The sequence below is a fragment of the Quercus suber genome, unplaced genomic scaffold (genome assembly GCF_002906115.3).
Source record: "Quercus suber isolate HL8 unplaced genomic scaffold, Cork oak 2.0 scaffold_340, whole genome shotgun sequence".
NCBI classification, from domain to species: domain Eukaryota; kingdom Viridiplantae; phylum Streptophyta; class Magnoliopsida; order Fagales; family Fagaceae; genus Quercus; species Quercus suber.
Window position 1 is genome coordinate 67,861 of NW_027069792.1, and position 12,431 is coordinate 80,291.

At 36.2% G+C, this 12,431-nt stretch overlaps 2 protein-coding genes across 2 annotated transcripts in view; one reads left to right on the forward strand and one right to left on the reverse strand.

The window, feature by feature from the left end:
* The first annotated feature begins 2,354 nt into the window (after positions 1–2,354).
* On the forward strand, positions 2,355–6,162 carry LOC112025603 (protein ECERIFERUM 2). The gene is made up of 2 exons (XM_024058267.2): positions 2,355–2,865; positions 5,140–6,162. Exons 1-2 carry the CDS (start codon positions 2,443–2,445, stop codon positions 6,097–6,099), a joined length of 1,383 nt encoding a protein of 460 aa, XP_023914035.1. The 5' UTR covers positions 2,355–2,442; the 3' UTR covers positions 6,100–6,162.
* Positions 6,163–6,231: 69 nt separating this feature from the next.
* The window catches only part of LOC112025604 (probable aldo-keto reductase 1), a 10,325-nt gene continuing 4,125 nt past the window's right edge, over positions 6,232–12,431 (reverse strand). The window contains exons 6-7 of the mRNA XM_065759717.1: positions 7,553–7,706; positions 6,232–6,652 (exon numbers count right to left, since the gene is read on the reverse strand). Of these exons, the coding sequence (XP_065615789.1) occupies positions 6,474–6,652; positions 7,553–7,706 (333 nt within the window). The 3' untranslated portion in view covers positions 6,232–6,473. The remainder of the gene's footprint in view (positions 6,653–7,552; positions 7,707–12,431) is intronic.

Here is a 12,431-nt window from a genome sequence, read left to right on the forward strand (position 1 = left end):
CTTCCCTTTCTTCTCCCTCTCAACTGAAACTAACTCTCCCTCTATGTTTCTTTGATCATCTAAAGGTACAAGGATGTACTAAATTTAAAAGTGGTGTGGATTTGTTGATGGCTCTTACTTAAGAGAAGAGAGAGAGACGAAGAGGAAGAGAGAGAAAGAGACACAGCGAAAGAATAAAAAAAAATTTAAATTTAGTGGTAAAAGAATAAAACTTTTGATGTTAGATATATTGTAACGTAAGGTGTTAGATAGATAAAATGACTTTTTTTTTTTTGAGAAGAAGATAAAATGACATTTTAAATTGCTAAAAACTAAATTTTTTAACATCACCACTATGAATAATCTTAGAGATTAATCTATAATAAAAAAAGGAATCCCGGTTTAAAAGCAATAAAACATCAATAGTAGGAAAATAGAACCAAATCTTCCAATAATTTTGTCCCTCTCCTTGTTAAAGCACTTGATGAGCAACTAGAATACCATTCAATGTCAAAGAAATTATGATAATCAAATCTACAAAGTAAAAGACAAATACTTTTGATTGACACGCATACCTTCTTCTTATTTTTTATTTTTTATATAGGTGCATAAACTCTCAGAATCCATTTGGGAATAACTTATTTAGCTGAAACTATTTTTTTTTACTGAAAATACTGTAAATAAAGCTAAAAGATAGCTATAATATAGTGGGACCCATGAATAGTATCAAAAAGTGCAATAGGACTTAGGGGTGTCAATTTGGGTTTGTATGTCAGGTTCGTGTCGTGTCAAGGTAGAGGTATTCGACTAAATGGCTCAACTCTAACTTGACCTATTTAATAATCGTGTCATGATCCTTTAGCCCTAACCTGACCTATTAATAAGGTGGGTTAACCTGATCCAACCCATTTGACATGCTTAATAAACAAGTCGTGTTGGGTTGACACGAATGTAACACAACCCATTTCAATATGCATAATATTAAATATAACATCTATCTAGAAATAATTTCTTTTTGCATCCTAGAAAGCAATGCATACACTTCAAGTCTTTAACTCACATTCAAAATAATATTGTTCAACAAAAATATAACATTCATCTAGAAATAAGTTCTTTACACTCCAAAAGAAGTGCATACACTTCAACCCAAATTCAAAATAACAAATTTTAACAAAAATAAAATAACATAATTCAACAAAAATATAATATCCTTAGAACTCGCTAAATGCTGAATATCAATATTGAATGAATTTGAGCAAACAGTAGACTAATCCTGACTATGACCACGATTATCATCCATAGATTCTTTGGTAATGCCCAAATTCATAAGATTTTCCACAAACTCATCCAATTTCATTTGTGCAAGTTCTATGCCCAAAAAAAAAAAAAAAAAAAGTATTAGTAGTTCTAGGGTCTGTAAAGTTTCAATTTTTAATTATATCTCTTGTAAATTTTTGTAATTACTCACTTTTCTTTTTAAATTTAAAATATATGTTGGATATAAAAGGTATTTGACAAATCTAAAATAAATAAATATTTATTTGCTATAAGAGTTAAACCGGTTGTGTTAAGTGGGTCATTTCGGGTGTCAAGTGTGTTTATTATGGGTTACATGGGTTATCCTGCTTATGACACGTTTCTTATTGTGTCGCTTTTGGGTCGATCTATTTATGACCTAAAACTATTAAAGCCCAATCCTAACCTGAAAAAACTAATGTCGGGTTCGTATCGTGTTCGTGAGTTAGGTCGAACATTGATACCCCTAATCGGACTCATGAATAATAATAAAAATAAACTGAATAGTAGCAAAAATAAGTTAAATAGAAAAAAAAAACTGATTTTTTAAGCCAATGCCAAACGCAACCTCAATCTCTCAACCTCATTCCGCTATATGGACTTAACTTTTTTTTTTTTTTGAGAAACATATGGACTTAACAGTATAATAGAAATAAATGTTTGAATAAGTTTCATGTGATTAGTACCAAAAATTGATTTATTAGCATCATATATTAAAATTTGTACTATTATCTCTAACATTACCCATTCCTTTTTTTTTTTTTTTTGGTTTGAACATTACCATTACCCATTCTTGGGGTAATTATTTTAAAATTTTTAATTATGCATTAATAAACGAGTGAGGACTTTACATTCACCATGAATGGTCTAGAACATCTCAATTTTTTATATTTTAAATTTTTTTTTTTTGGGTTTGAAAAAATGGATATGTAAAAGTCAATTTGCAAGTACCAAGCCATTTATGAAACTCAACAAACCTCAACTTACCTTTTTTAACTCCCACCACCCCACAATTTATTCCCTGTCTCTGTCTCCCCCAATCCCCAATCCCATCTCTCTATATACACACAATGACACAAACAACCAACATACAAACATGTATGTAGTACCATATAGCTGAAATCACACATAGCATAAACTATTATACTCGCTCCTCTATTGGCAAATATGTCAAGCAAAAAGAGCAGAGTGAGTGTCCACTCAAAACTAACAGTAGTACCCAGCAAACCATCCGGGTCGGTCAAGACTAACCCGTTATCCTCGCTGGATCATGCCATGGGGCTCCATTCCCTCCACATGGTCTTTTACTACAAGAAAAACCCATTTGGGTCCTTTGAGTTGGACCCGTTAAGGGAGTCCCTATCGGGTGTTATTTCCCTGTACCCGAATGTTACGGGTCGGTTGACCCGATTGGAGAATGGTAACTGGGCAGTGAAGTGCCATGATGCTGGAGTTCGGGTCATACGGGCCGAAGTGAGTGCCACACTTGATGAATGGCTCAGATCTGCTGATGGGTCTGAGGAGAAAGATCTGACGGTGTGGGAGGAAATGCCCCAGGAGCCTAATACATGGTCACCCTTTCGAGTCCAGGTTACTATTTTTATATATACACACTTTATTTTTCCCTTAAAAGAAAAAAAAAATTCAAAATTTTTATATTTTAAGGAGTTCTCTTATAGTATTTGGTATTTGCATCTTGTTAAAAGTATTTTCTATGCCAAAAAGAGAAGAAGATAGAAAGTCTTTTAATATATATGAGGAAGGATTAAATATATAACAAATAATAATATACTACCTTTTTTATTTTTGTTTACTTGTATTAAAATATCACTCAATACTCACGAATTGATTTTTTATTTTCTAAATTGCTTGATGTAATATCAAATATGTATGTGTGAGTCATTTATAGGTTTTGTTCTTTGAAGTTAAATTCTAGGGTCGAATAAGATAATATGTTTGACATTAAATCTAATGGTAGGTTTCCCATGTCATATGTTAACTCATGTTATTTTTTTCTTCAAAAATATTATTTTCTCTTGTAATTTTAGAGCAATAATAAAATATCACATAAAAATATATTTTGAAAAAAAAATCTCACATAAAAAATCTATAAAATATTTTTATAGATATTTTTTAAGTGAGAAAAATAATTTTATAATGACAAATTTTTAACATAATTGGATGAAAGGTTTGAATTAAATAAATTTAAGACTTAAAGAATTTAACAAAAGTAAAGTTAGAGGACTTAAATGAATTTCCTTCAATATTAGAAGGTGCAATTTGCATTTTAACTATTATGTTTTTGACATTTGACACAACATTAAAATTAAGAATTGCATTAATCACAAAGGGTTGACATATTGATTTTTAGGTACTCATGAGATTCTTAAAATTTTAGGTTGAAATCTCTAACCAGCCTCTTAATGTGTGTGTATGGGGCAGAGAGGGAACTTACAGTTACACACGTCTAGGAAATAGTTAGACTCTTAAAAAGCTATAAACGACCTTGCTATGGGAATACTTCCTATAATTGCTTTGTGTTTATGGGATGGCGGACGGAACTTACACTCATTTGAGAAATGGTCAAACTCTCAAAAAGCTATAAACAACCTTGTTGAGAGGGGAAAAAATAAACTACATTCTCTAAAATAAAAATTAAAAAAATAAGTCATGTTAATAGATGCATTTAAGGCAATTGTTAATAAATTACATTATAAAAATTTTAATATAATTTTTATAAGAAATATAAAAAGTTGTTAACATAATTAATTGTTTTATATATTTCTAATAAACTACTTTAAAGCGCTTGTTGACATTTTTCTTAAATTTATGATAACGTGAAGTCCCGTGATTCAAAATTATTAAAGAAAAATTTTGGTACATAAATAGTAGTATTAATAATTTCTAAGTACTATTGGGTAGTGGTAGTACCAATCAAAGTGGGTCTAATAAATGTGAGACTTATTAATGCTTTGGCACCTGTTTTTAGTACTACATCTACATGCAATGGTCCTACAACTAAAACAAAGACGGGAATTTGATTTGGGTCATGACTTTGTTTAAGTGGCTCAAGCAACTTATGGTTGTCCTACCATCATCTAGGGTAGGTTGTCTATTTCCATTATTATTATTGCCACAGTGTAGTCAAGGTATTTATTTCCATCTCTCTGTGTCTTTCTCACGGTATGTTTGAGGCTAAAAAGGTAAATTGGCCAACACATTCTTTATGGCCCACTTTGGCATGATTTGCATGGTCCATTATTCACATTTTTTATATTTTTTATGAAGGTGGTTTTAAAATTTTTCTAAAACGGTCTATTAATAAATACTTTAATGGCACTTATTAACAAAATCATTTTTTATGATAAAAAATGATTTTTTTTTTAATGAATATCTTAAGAGCCGTGGTTAGAATGTATTTAATGCTTTATTAAGAATGTTTTTAATATTTTTCTATATTTAAAAAAAATAAATTTAAATTATACTTATGTATCCAAAAAAGCACATAGAACTCAATAAAATTGTGCATGTAAACCAAAGAATTATTAAGTTTATTTTTTAAAAAGCGTGCATTACAACTTACAAATGAATATTTATTAATTTTTAACTTATACCCTTAAGACATTTGTTAACAGGTCACGCATTTATACATCAATATAGTTTGAATGTATCTTCTAATTTTGGCCTAGAATTTGTTAAACAACAATTTTTGTATGGATTAAGAATTCACTATCATTGTCAGCTCTCTTTTACGTGGAAAAACCAAGATTTGAATCCTCCTCTTTATCGCTTTCAAACTATCTGAAATAAATAAATGTGTACGGAAGCAGGGTGGCTAACTGGCCTCTGTATCAATTTTTGCAGATAAATGACTTTGAAGGGGGTGGTGTAGCTATTGGACTAAGTTGCTCACACATGCTTGCAGACCTAACCAGTGCAATCTTACTCTTCAAATCATGGACAGAGGTTAGCCGAAGAGAACCAATTGAGCACCCACCTTTCTTCAATTCATTAGCACTCCATGGCCAACTAGTTCCAAACAAACACACACAATTAGGCAAGTACTATGCTACCAAATCTGAAGAACAGTTTCAGGCCTCAGTCAAAATGGCCACAGCCACCTTCAAATTTTCCAATTCAGTGATCAAACAATGCCTCTATGAAGTCAATCAAAATTGTCCTAATGCAACTCCTTTTGAGTTGCTAGCAGGACTCTTTTGGTCCCGTATCACACGTTTGAAAGGTCCTAAAAGTTACAATACACATTCCCTCTCAATTTGTATGGACTCTAGGAGGCTATTGCAAGATCCACTCCCAATTGGGTATTTTGGCAATGCATTTCATTTTTCACAACTATCATTGAAGGGAGAAGAGATAGGCCACTGTGAGTTAGGACATGTTGTGGAGTTGGTGCACAACCGTGTGTTGGGCATCAAGGAGGAAGAGTTTTCGTCTGTTATGAATTGGTTTGAAGCACAGAAGGGAGAGGGAGGGAAATTTGCACCACCCTTTAGAATGTATGGCCCTGAACTAACATGTATTAGCTTGGAACACATGCTTGTACCTAGCAAGGTGACCGGAAGCATCAATATGACATCGTTGATTTATGCGGCAACATTTGACAAGGATGAAAAGCCGGTTCATATGTCGTGTCATGTAGGAAATGTGGAGGGAGAAGGTTTGATTGTGGTAATGCCTTCAATGGAAGAAGGGCTTGCAAGGACAGTGTTGGTGACTTTGCCTGAGGAGGAATTGGCTGAGCTATGTGAGGACCAAGCTATCCTGCGCCTAGAACCAACAATGCTCCTTAGCGGGAAAAGATAGTCTATGTTTCTTTGTATGGTTCAACATTCAATAATGGAGCCCAAGGATATGTTTATTCGCCTATGTTTTGGCCAAAAATTATGATAATAAAACAAAGGCCTTATTTAACTAGGTTAATTATTAAAAAAATAGTTAAGAACAAACTCCAAAAAATATATAATAAAAAAAAGTGAGAAACATACTGCCAACATATTTACTAGAGCATGACAGAGAGCAACCACATTGCTGCCATTCTAAAAAAGATTACATAATAATGCTACTAATTTTGCAGTGTGAATGAAATAGCTAGTTATTAGTATATCTCTTGCCATTCATTTCACAAAAAACATAGCATTATTCAATTGAAATGGATATGATCCATGTGTAATGGAGAATTAAATTTTTGGAGGAGTGTTGCCATACTGCCATCGAAAATGCTCCATGTTTTGCATGTTTATACAACCAGCTACCTCTTCTATTGGTACAGCGTCAGATATCTCTTTGAGGTCTTCTTCGGTAAGTTTCACCTTCAAAGAGCCAATATTGTTATCCAGGTTCTTGATCTTAGTCGTCCCTATAAAAGTTCAATGCAAATGAACGAACGTTATAAGAGATTTGACACATTGGAAAATAAAATCTTGCAAAACAGTTCCAAAGTTATCTGAAATCAGACCCAACCGTATATGAGCATATTAGTTAACATTGATTCATGATTTTATTATTCCACGAAATCAAAATACCACTCTTTTAAACATTTAGCAACTATACAGATCTACGACCAATGATGCCATAAAGACGCAATCACAAACCTTAACCCATAATAAAATTTTGGGAAATGTTAACGAGTACCCTTAAAGCACTGATTAATAATCCATTTAAAGAAAGTTTTTATGGGAAAAAACAAAAAAGTAATTAATATTTTGACAGCATTTTTTATTTTCCATAAAAGTGATATCAAAACTTTCTTAAAATGGATTATTAATCAAGACACTCGTTAGCATTTCCCTAAAATCTTATTTAGTTGTGACAGCAATATAACACATTATGAATATGTTGACATTAACTAAAATCTGAGTTTTTCTAAGGCAGTTATGACATTATGAGTTTAAAAAAAGGCATTATCTATGTAATTTCCAGCCATGAAATGGACTATTCACGTCATATTTACTTGAGAGCTCTCTTCCTCATTTTCCTTGACTTTTAATGTCAAGTTTGTTTCTATAATATGCACTTTATCTTAATTCTACAGGTTGCAGATTAATAGAGGAAGATCAATACACACCGAGTCAACTTAATTTCAATTTGCAGCACATAAGAGAAAATAGTATTACTTGCATTAAATAGAACTTCAGCCACTTTTCTGTCTCTTTTTTACTTAAAAATATATTTGAAAAGGTGAGGAAAAATTAATTATGTAGCACATTTACACTAATGCAATTAATCAGGACCAAAAAAGAAGAAGAAAGCCAATTACCAGGTATGGGCACAATATCATCTCCTTGTTGGAGAACCCATGCAAGTGAAAGTTGAGCAGGAGTGCATTGGTGCTTTCTAGCAAGTCCTTCTATTCGATTAAAAATGGCCTTGTTCTTGACCAAATTTTCTCCTTGAAACCGAGGGTGCATGTCCTTATAGAAGAAAGAGCAGGCAGGCAGTTTAGTTAAAGCATTTTCAATGTTATTATTACTATTATTAACAATATTAAAGAGAAAGGCCAAAATTCTTGAAATTCTTATATAAGACAGTTCTAAAGTATTTTTTTAAGAGCCTTATCCCCCAAAACTCTAGGGTCAGGTATGGATCCTCGACAAACTAATCAGGAATTTGGGATTGACCAGGTGTATTTATCTTTGATATTCTTTCATAACCAAAATCATATTCTTTGTTGCGTTTTTAATTAATATGCCTTTTTTCTATTACTTCTACTAATGTTATTTTAGATCTCCTCCTAATTCTTTTTGTTCCCTTGACCATAATCAAATTGCTCTTCCTCATCAATGCAATAATCACTCTCTTTTGCAATTGACTAAACCATCTCAAGCAACTCTCCCTTATCTTATTATTAGTAAGATCCTTATGTTTAACTGGGTTTCTTCACTTTGCACCCTATTTTTCCTTGTATAATAGCTTACAAAATGAGATAAATAATGCATTTGCATGAAAAATTGTTTAGGGAAGATTCTTTTAAGATAACATTTTCAATAGTAGATGTTACAATGTATAATTCTTTTAAATCTCCAACTAAATAAACGTCAGCAAAGATCCAACTCTTTAACATAGTTCATCCAAGTCATGACATGTTAACTGTTTCACATGAAATGTCATCTATGACTAGAAAATTTATTTGTCTCTTTATAATAGTGATTCATGAACAAAGTTATGAATACTTAAATCAAAGTACATGGTTTATAAGCACATCCAAAATCTAGGGAAATCATAAAGATAATCTAAGGGAAAATATAAACTCTGAAAGAGAGAATTGGACGTGCATGAGTTTCTTGTTTGTGAATTTTAGCTGTTTGGTTGGGGTTTGAAACTTAGCATGGGGGGAGTTCGTAGCTTCTTCATTGAGTCCAAATCCTTTAAATTAGTTTTAGAGGAAGGGGGCCGTTACTTCTTGCTTAGGATCTTTGAGAGGGGCAGATTATTTATGAGATCAGTTTTCATGGGTAGGAATGCAGCAATATGGCTGATGAATAACATTGAAGACTTGGTTGTTAGGAAGAGTTCCAAGCAGTTTTTCATTTTTAGAGATGGGGACACTGCCTTTACTCTCCAAAGGAGCTTCAACTCTTTTGGTCAGTTCTTGCTACTGACTGAACTCAAAGTGGGTGGATGTAGGAGGTCAGTTATTATCCCTGAAGGCAAAGAGAAGTTTGGTTTGAGAACCTTTGGCCTTGAACTAAGAAATCTGCTGAATCCCTCCCACTATAAGTTGGCTGGTTTTGGTCCTCCAAGTTTTTTTCCTCAGGTGCAGAGGTACAACTTGGAAGCCCAAAACTCTAGAACTTTTGCTGATGTTGTGCAAGGCTTCCATGGAAGATCAGAAGTTAGCAAGCACATTAAGCAGCTTGATGAAAAAAAGGGGATGACTCTGAGACTTCAAGGTGCCATAGAGGGGGTTTTTCCGGTGGGTAAGACTGAGAAGATGGAGGTGGGGAGAGGGGACAGGAGGAAGCAGAGCATTAATGTGGATGCTGAGGTTGGTGAGCAATATCTGGCTAACAGGAGGTTACATTTCCCAAGCTCCAGCTTAAATTCAAAAGTTTATGAAAAGCTGAAGAAGTGTGATGCTAGGAGGTATGGCTAGTCAGGAAGGGGTCTTATCGTGGAGGTTGATGTGATAGGGAGGAGGCGGGTTTCCTGGGACAGAAACAAAGTGGGAAAAATGCATTTCAGAGGGGATTCAGGTGCAGTGGCTTCGGGCTGTAATATAACAGGTTCTAAGGCCCTTAAATGGGTTGCAAAGGAAACCAAACAGGCTGAACAAGTCTTGGGCCTTGCCACAAGCCCATTGCTGTCCAGCCCAGGTGTGGGTTATGATATTTATTCTGGCCCAAGTCAGTTTGAAGAGGGAGAGAGCTCTCGGTCTGGAGAAGAGAGACCAACCTAGAGCCCGATGAAGGAGGCGAGCTCCTTGGCTGGTCCCCAGTGCTCCGATCCTGAGCCGGTGGTGCTGGGCCGGGGTCCTCAGCCTCCGACGGTGGCCGGCGGCCCTTATTTGGCCGGAAACAGCTCCGATGAGCACTCTGTTTCTCCGGGTAAGTCTGAGCTGAATTTTTTGAGGTCACCGGTGGAGTTTCTCCCTTCTTTTCTCTTCCTCTCTGGCTTCTTTTTGTGTTCTTTAAGGGCTGGGTTTGTGGACACACCCATGATGGCTGTGGGTGATGCCCCTGGGGAGGGAGATTTGGTGGTGGAAGAATTGGAAAACTCAGAAATGGGTTCAGGTGAGTTTCGCACGAAGGCAGTGGGTGAGGTTAGCGGGGAGGGAGCATTGGTGGTGGAAGAGTTAAACAATTCTGATTTGGGCTTGGGTGTGATACCCACGAAGGCAGTGGGTGATGTCCCTGGGGAGAGTGCTTTGGAGGTGGAAGAGCTGAATAATTCAGATATGGATTTGGGAGGAGAGGATAGCTTATCAATCCCTCTGAGGTCTATCACTCCCTTTGGGCTGCCTTTGGCAGCTGTGTTGGACTGTGATTATGAGGCATTGGAATGTGTGGATACGTTAGATATTTCTAGTTGGGTGAAGAATAGACTTCCTGGTTTTAGTAAGCTGGTGGGACTTCCCCTGAGTCGGCATGAGAAGTTATGTATTGCTCTGTTACAAAAGATTGAGAAGGAGACGGAGGATGTCAAAGTGTTGAATAGGAAAGTTGCAATTCCTAGAAAAGCTCTCATTAAAAAGAATAGAGGGAAGAGAGAGTTGAGGAACTTGCAATCTTCGGTTAACTATGATGGCAAGTAAAGTGTAGGTTGCTGATTTATTTCATCAGTTGGGATTTTCATGTCTTTATGAATTTAAAAATTCTTTCTTGGAATGTTAGGGGCTTGAATGACTGTCAGAAACGGTTAGTTGTGAAAAATTTATTGCATGAGTGGAAGTGTGATGTAATTTGCCTTCAAGAGACCAAGCTATCCGGCTTGGATAGACAAATGGTTGGCAGCCTGTGGAGCTGTCCCTTTGTGGACTGGGTGGCTTTAGATGCTGTCCAGACGGCGGGTGGGGTTTTGTTGATGTGGGATAGGAGGGTATTGGAGAGGTTGGACTTTCTTCTGGGTTCCTTTTCTGTGTCTATTCTGTGGAAAGGAGTGGGGGATGGCTTTACCCGGGCGTGTTCTGGGGTATATGGCCCAATTGATAATAATGCGAGGGGGCTCATGTGAGACGAGTTGGTTGGCACTCACCAATATTGGAACGTTCCTTGGTGTTGCATTGGGGATTTTAATATTGTTCGTTTCCCTAGTGAACGGTCGGGTAACTCCCGTCTTACTCCAGCTATGGATCTTTTTTCGGAGTTCATTGAGGATCTTAACTTGATTGATTTGCCTTTGGAGGGAGGGAGTTTTACCTGGTCTAGCGGCTCCGATCAGCCTTCGATGTCTAGGATAGACAGAGTGTTGGTGTCTTTCGATTGGGAAGAGCATTACCCGGATGTGATCCAGCGGATTTTACCTCGTCCTGTTTCAGATCTTTTCCCAATTCTGGTGGAGGTAGGGGGAATGGCGAGGGGAAAAGTCCGTTTAGGTTTGAGAATATGTGGTTGAAAACGGACGGGTTCATTGATAGAGTTCACTCTTGGTGGAATCGGCATTCTTTCTCTGGTACTCCTAGCTTTGTGTTTGCCAAAAAATTGAAGGCCTTAAAAGAAGATATCATTCAGTGGAACCAGTCGGAGTTTGGTCATGTCGGACGCAAAAAGTCTCAACTATTAGAGGCTTTGAAATTGCTTGATGCCAAGGAAAGGGAGTTTGGCCTCTCTGATGCAGAGTTAAGTGAGAGAAGTGTGGTGAGATCCGAAGTAGAGAGTCTTCTCTCTTTGGAAGAAATCTCATGGAGACAGAAATCAAGAATGTTATGGATTAAGGAAGGAGATAATAATACTAGATTCTTCCATAAGATGGCTAACTCCCGTAGAAGGTTTAACCATCTAAGAATTTTGGAGGTGGATGGGGTGGTGTATGAGGAGTCGTCTGAGGTGGCTGCTCAAGTGGTTCAATTTTATAAAATTTGTATCAGGAGACAGAGGAGTGGAGGCCTTTTGCGGAAGGTTTGGAGTTCGATCAGATAGATGGGTCGGAGAGGTGTTGGCTTGAAAGGAGGTTTGAGAAGAAGGAGATTCTTCTAGCTGTTAATGAGTTGGCTGGGGATAAAGCCCCAGGTCCAGATGGTTTTTCCATGGCCTTCTTTCACCATTGCTGGAGAGTGGTAGAAAGAGATGTTCTAGCAGTTTTTGAGGAGTTCTATCTCCACAGTAAGTTTGAGAAATCTCTGAACGCTACTTTCATAGCTTTAATTCCTAAGAAGAATGATGCTTTCAATATTCGAGATTTCAGGCCTATTAGCTTGGTGGGGAGCTTGTACAAGATTTTGTCTAAGGTTTTGGCAAATCGCTTGAAGACGGTTTTAGACCAACTGATCTCTGAGTCCCAGAATAGTTTTGTGGGAGGTAGACAAATTCTTGACTCAGTTCTCATTGCTAATGAGTGTGTTGATAGCCGTATTAAGAGTAAGACTCCAGGGGTCATTTGTAAGCTTGATATCGAGAAAGCTTATGACCACGTAAACTGGGAGGCTTTATTAGATCTCTTGAAGAGAATGGGCTTTGGGGAGAAGTGGTGTAGATGGATCC

Excerpts from the sequence above, each read along its gene's own strand:
- LOC112025603 (XM_024058267.2), top strand. The coding sequence starts at position 2,443 with ATGTCAAGCAAAAAGAGCAGAGTGAGTGTCCACTCAAAACTAACAGTA. Across the intron at positions 2,866-5,139 it reads GGTCACCCTTTCGAGTCCAG|ATAAATGACTTTGAAGGGGG; the intron begins GTTACTATTTTT and ends CAATTTTTGCAG.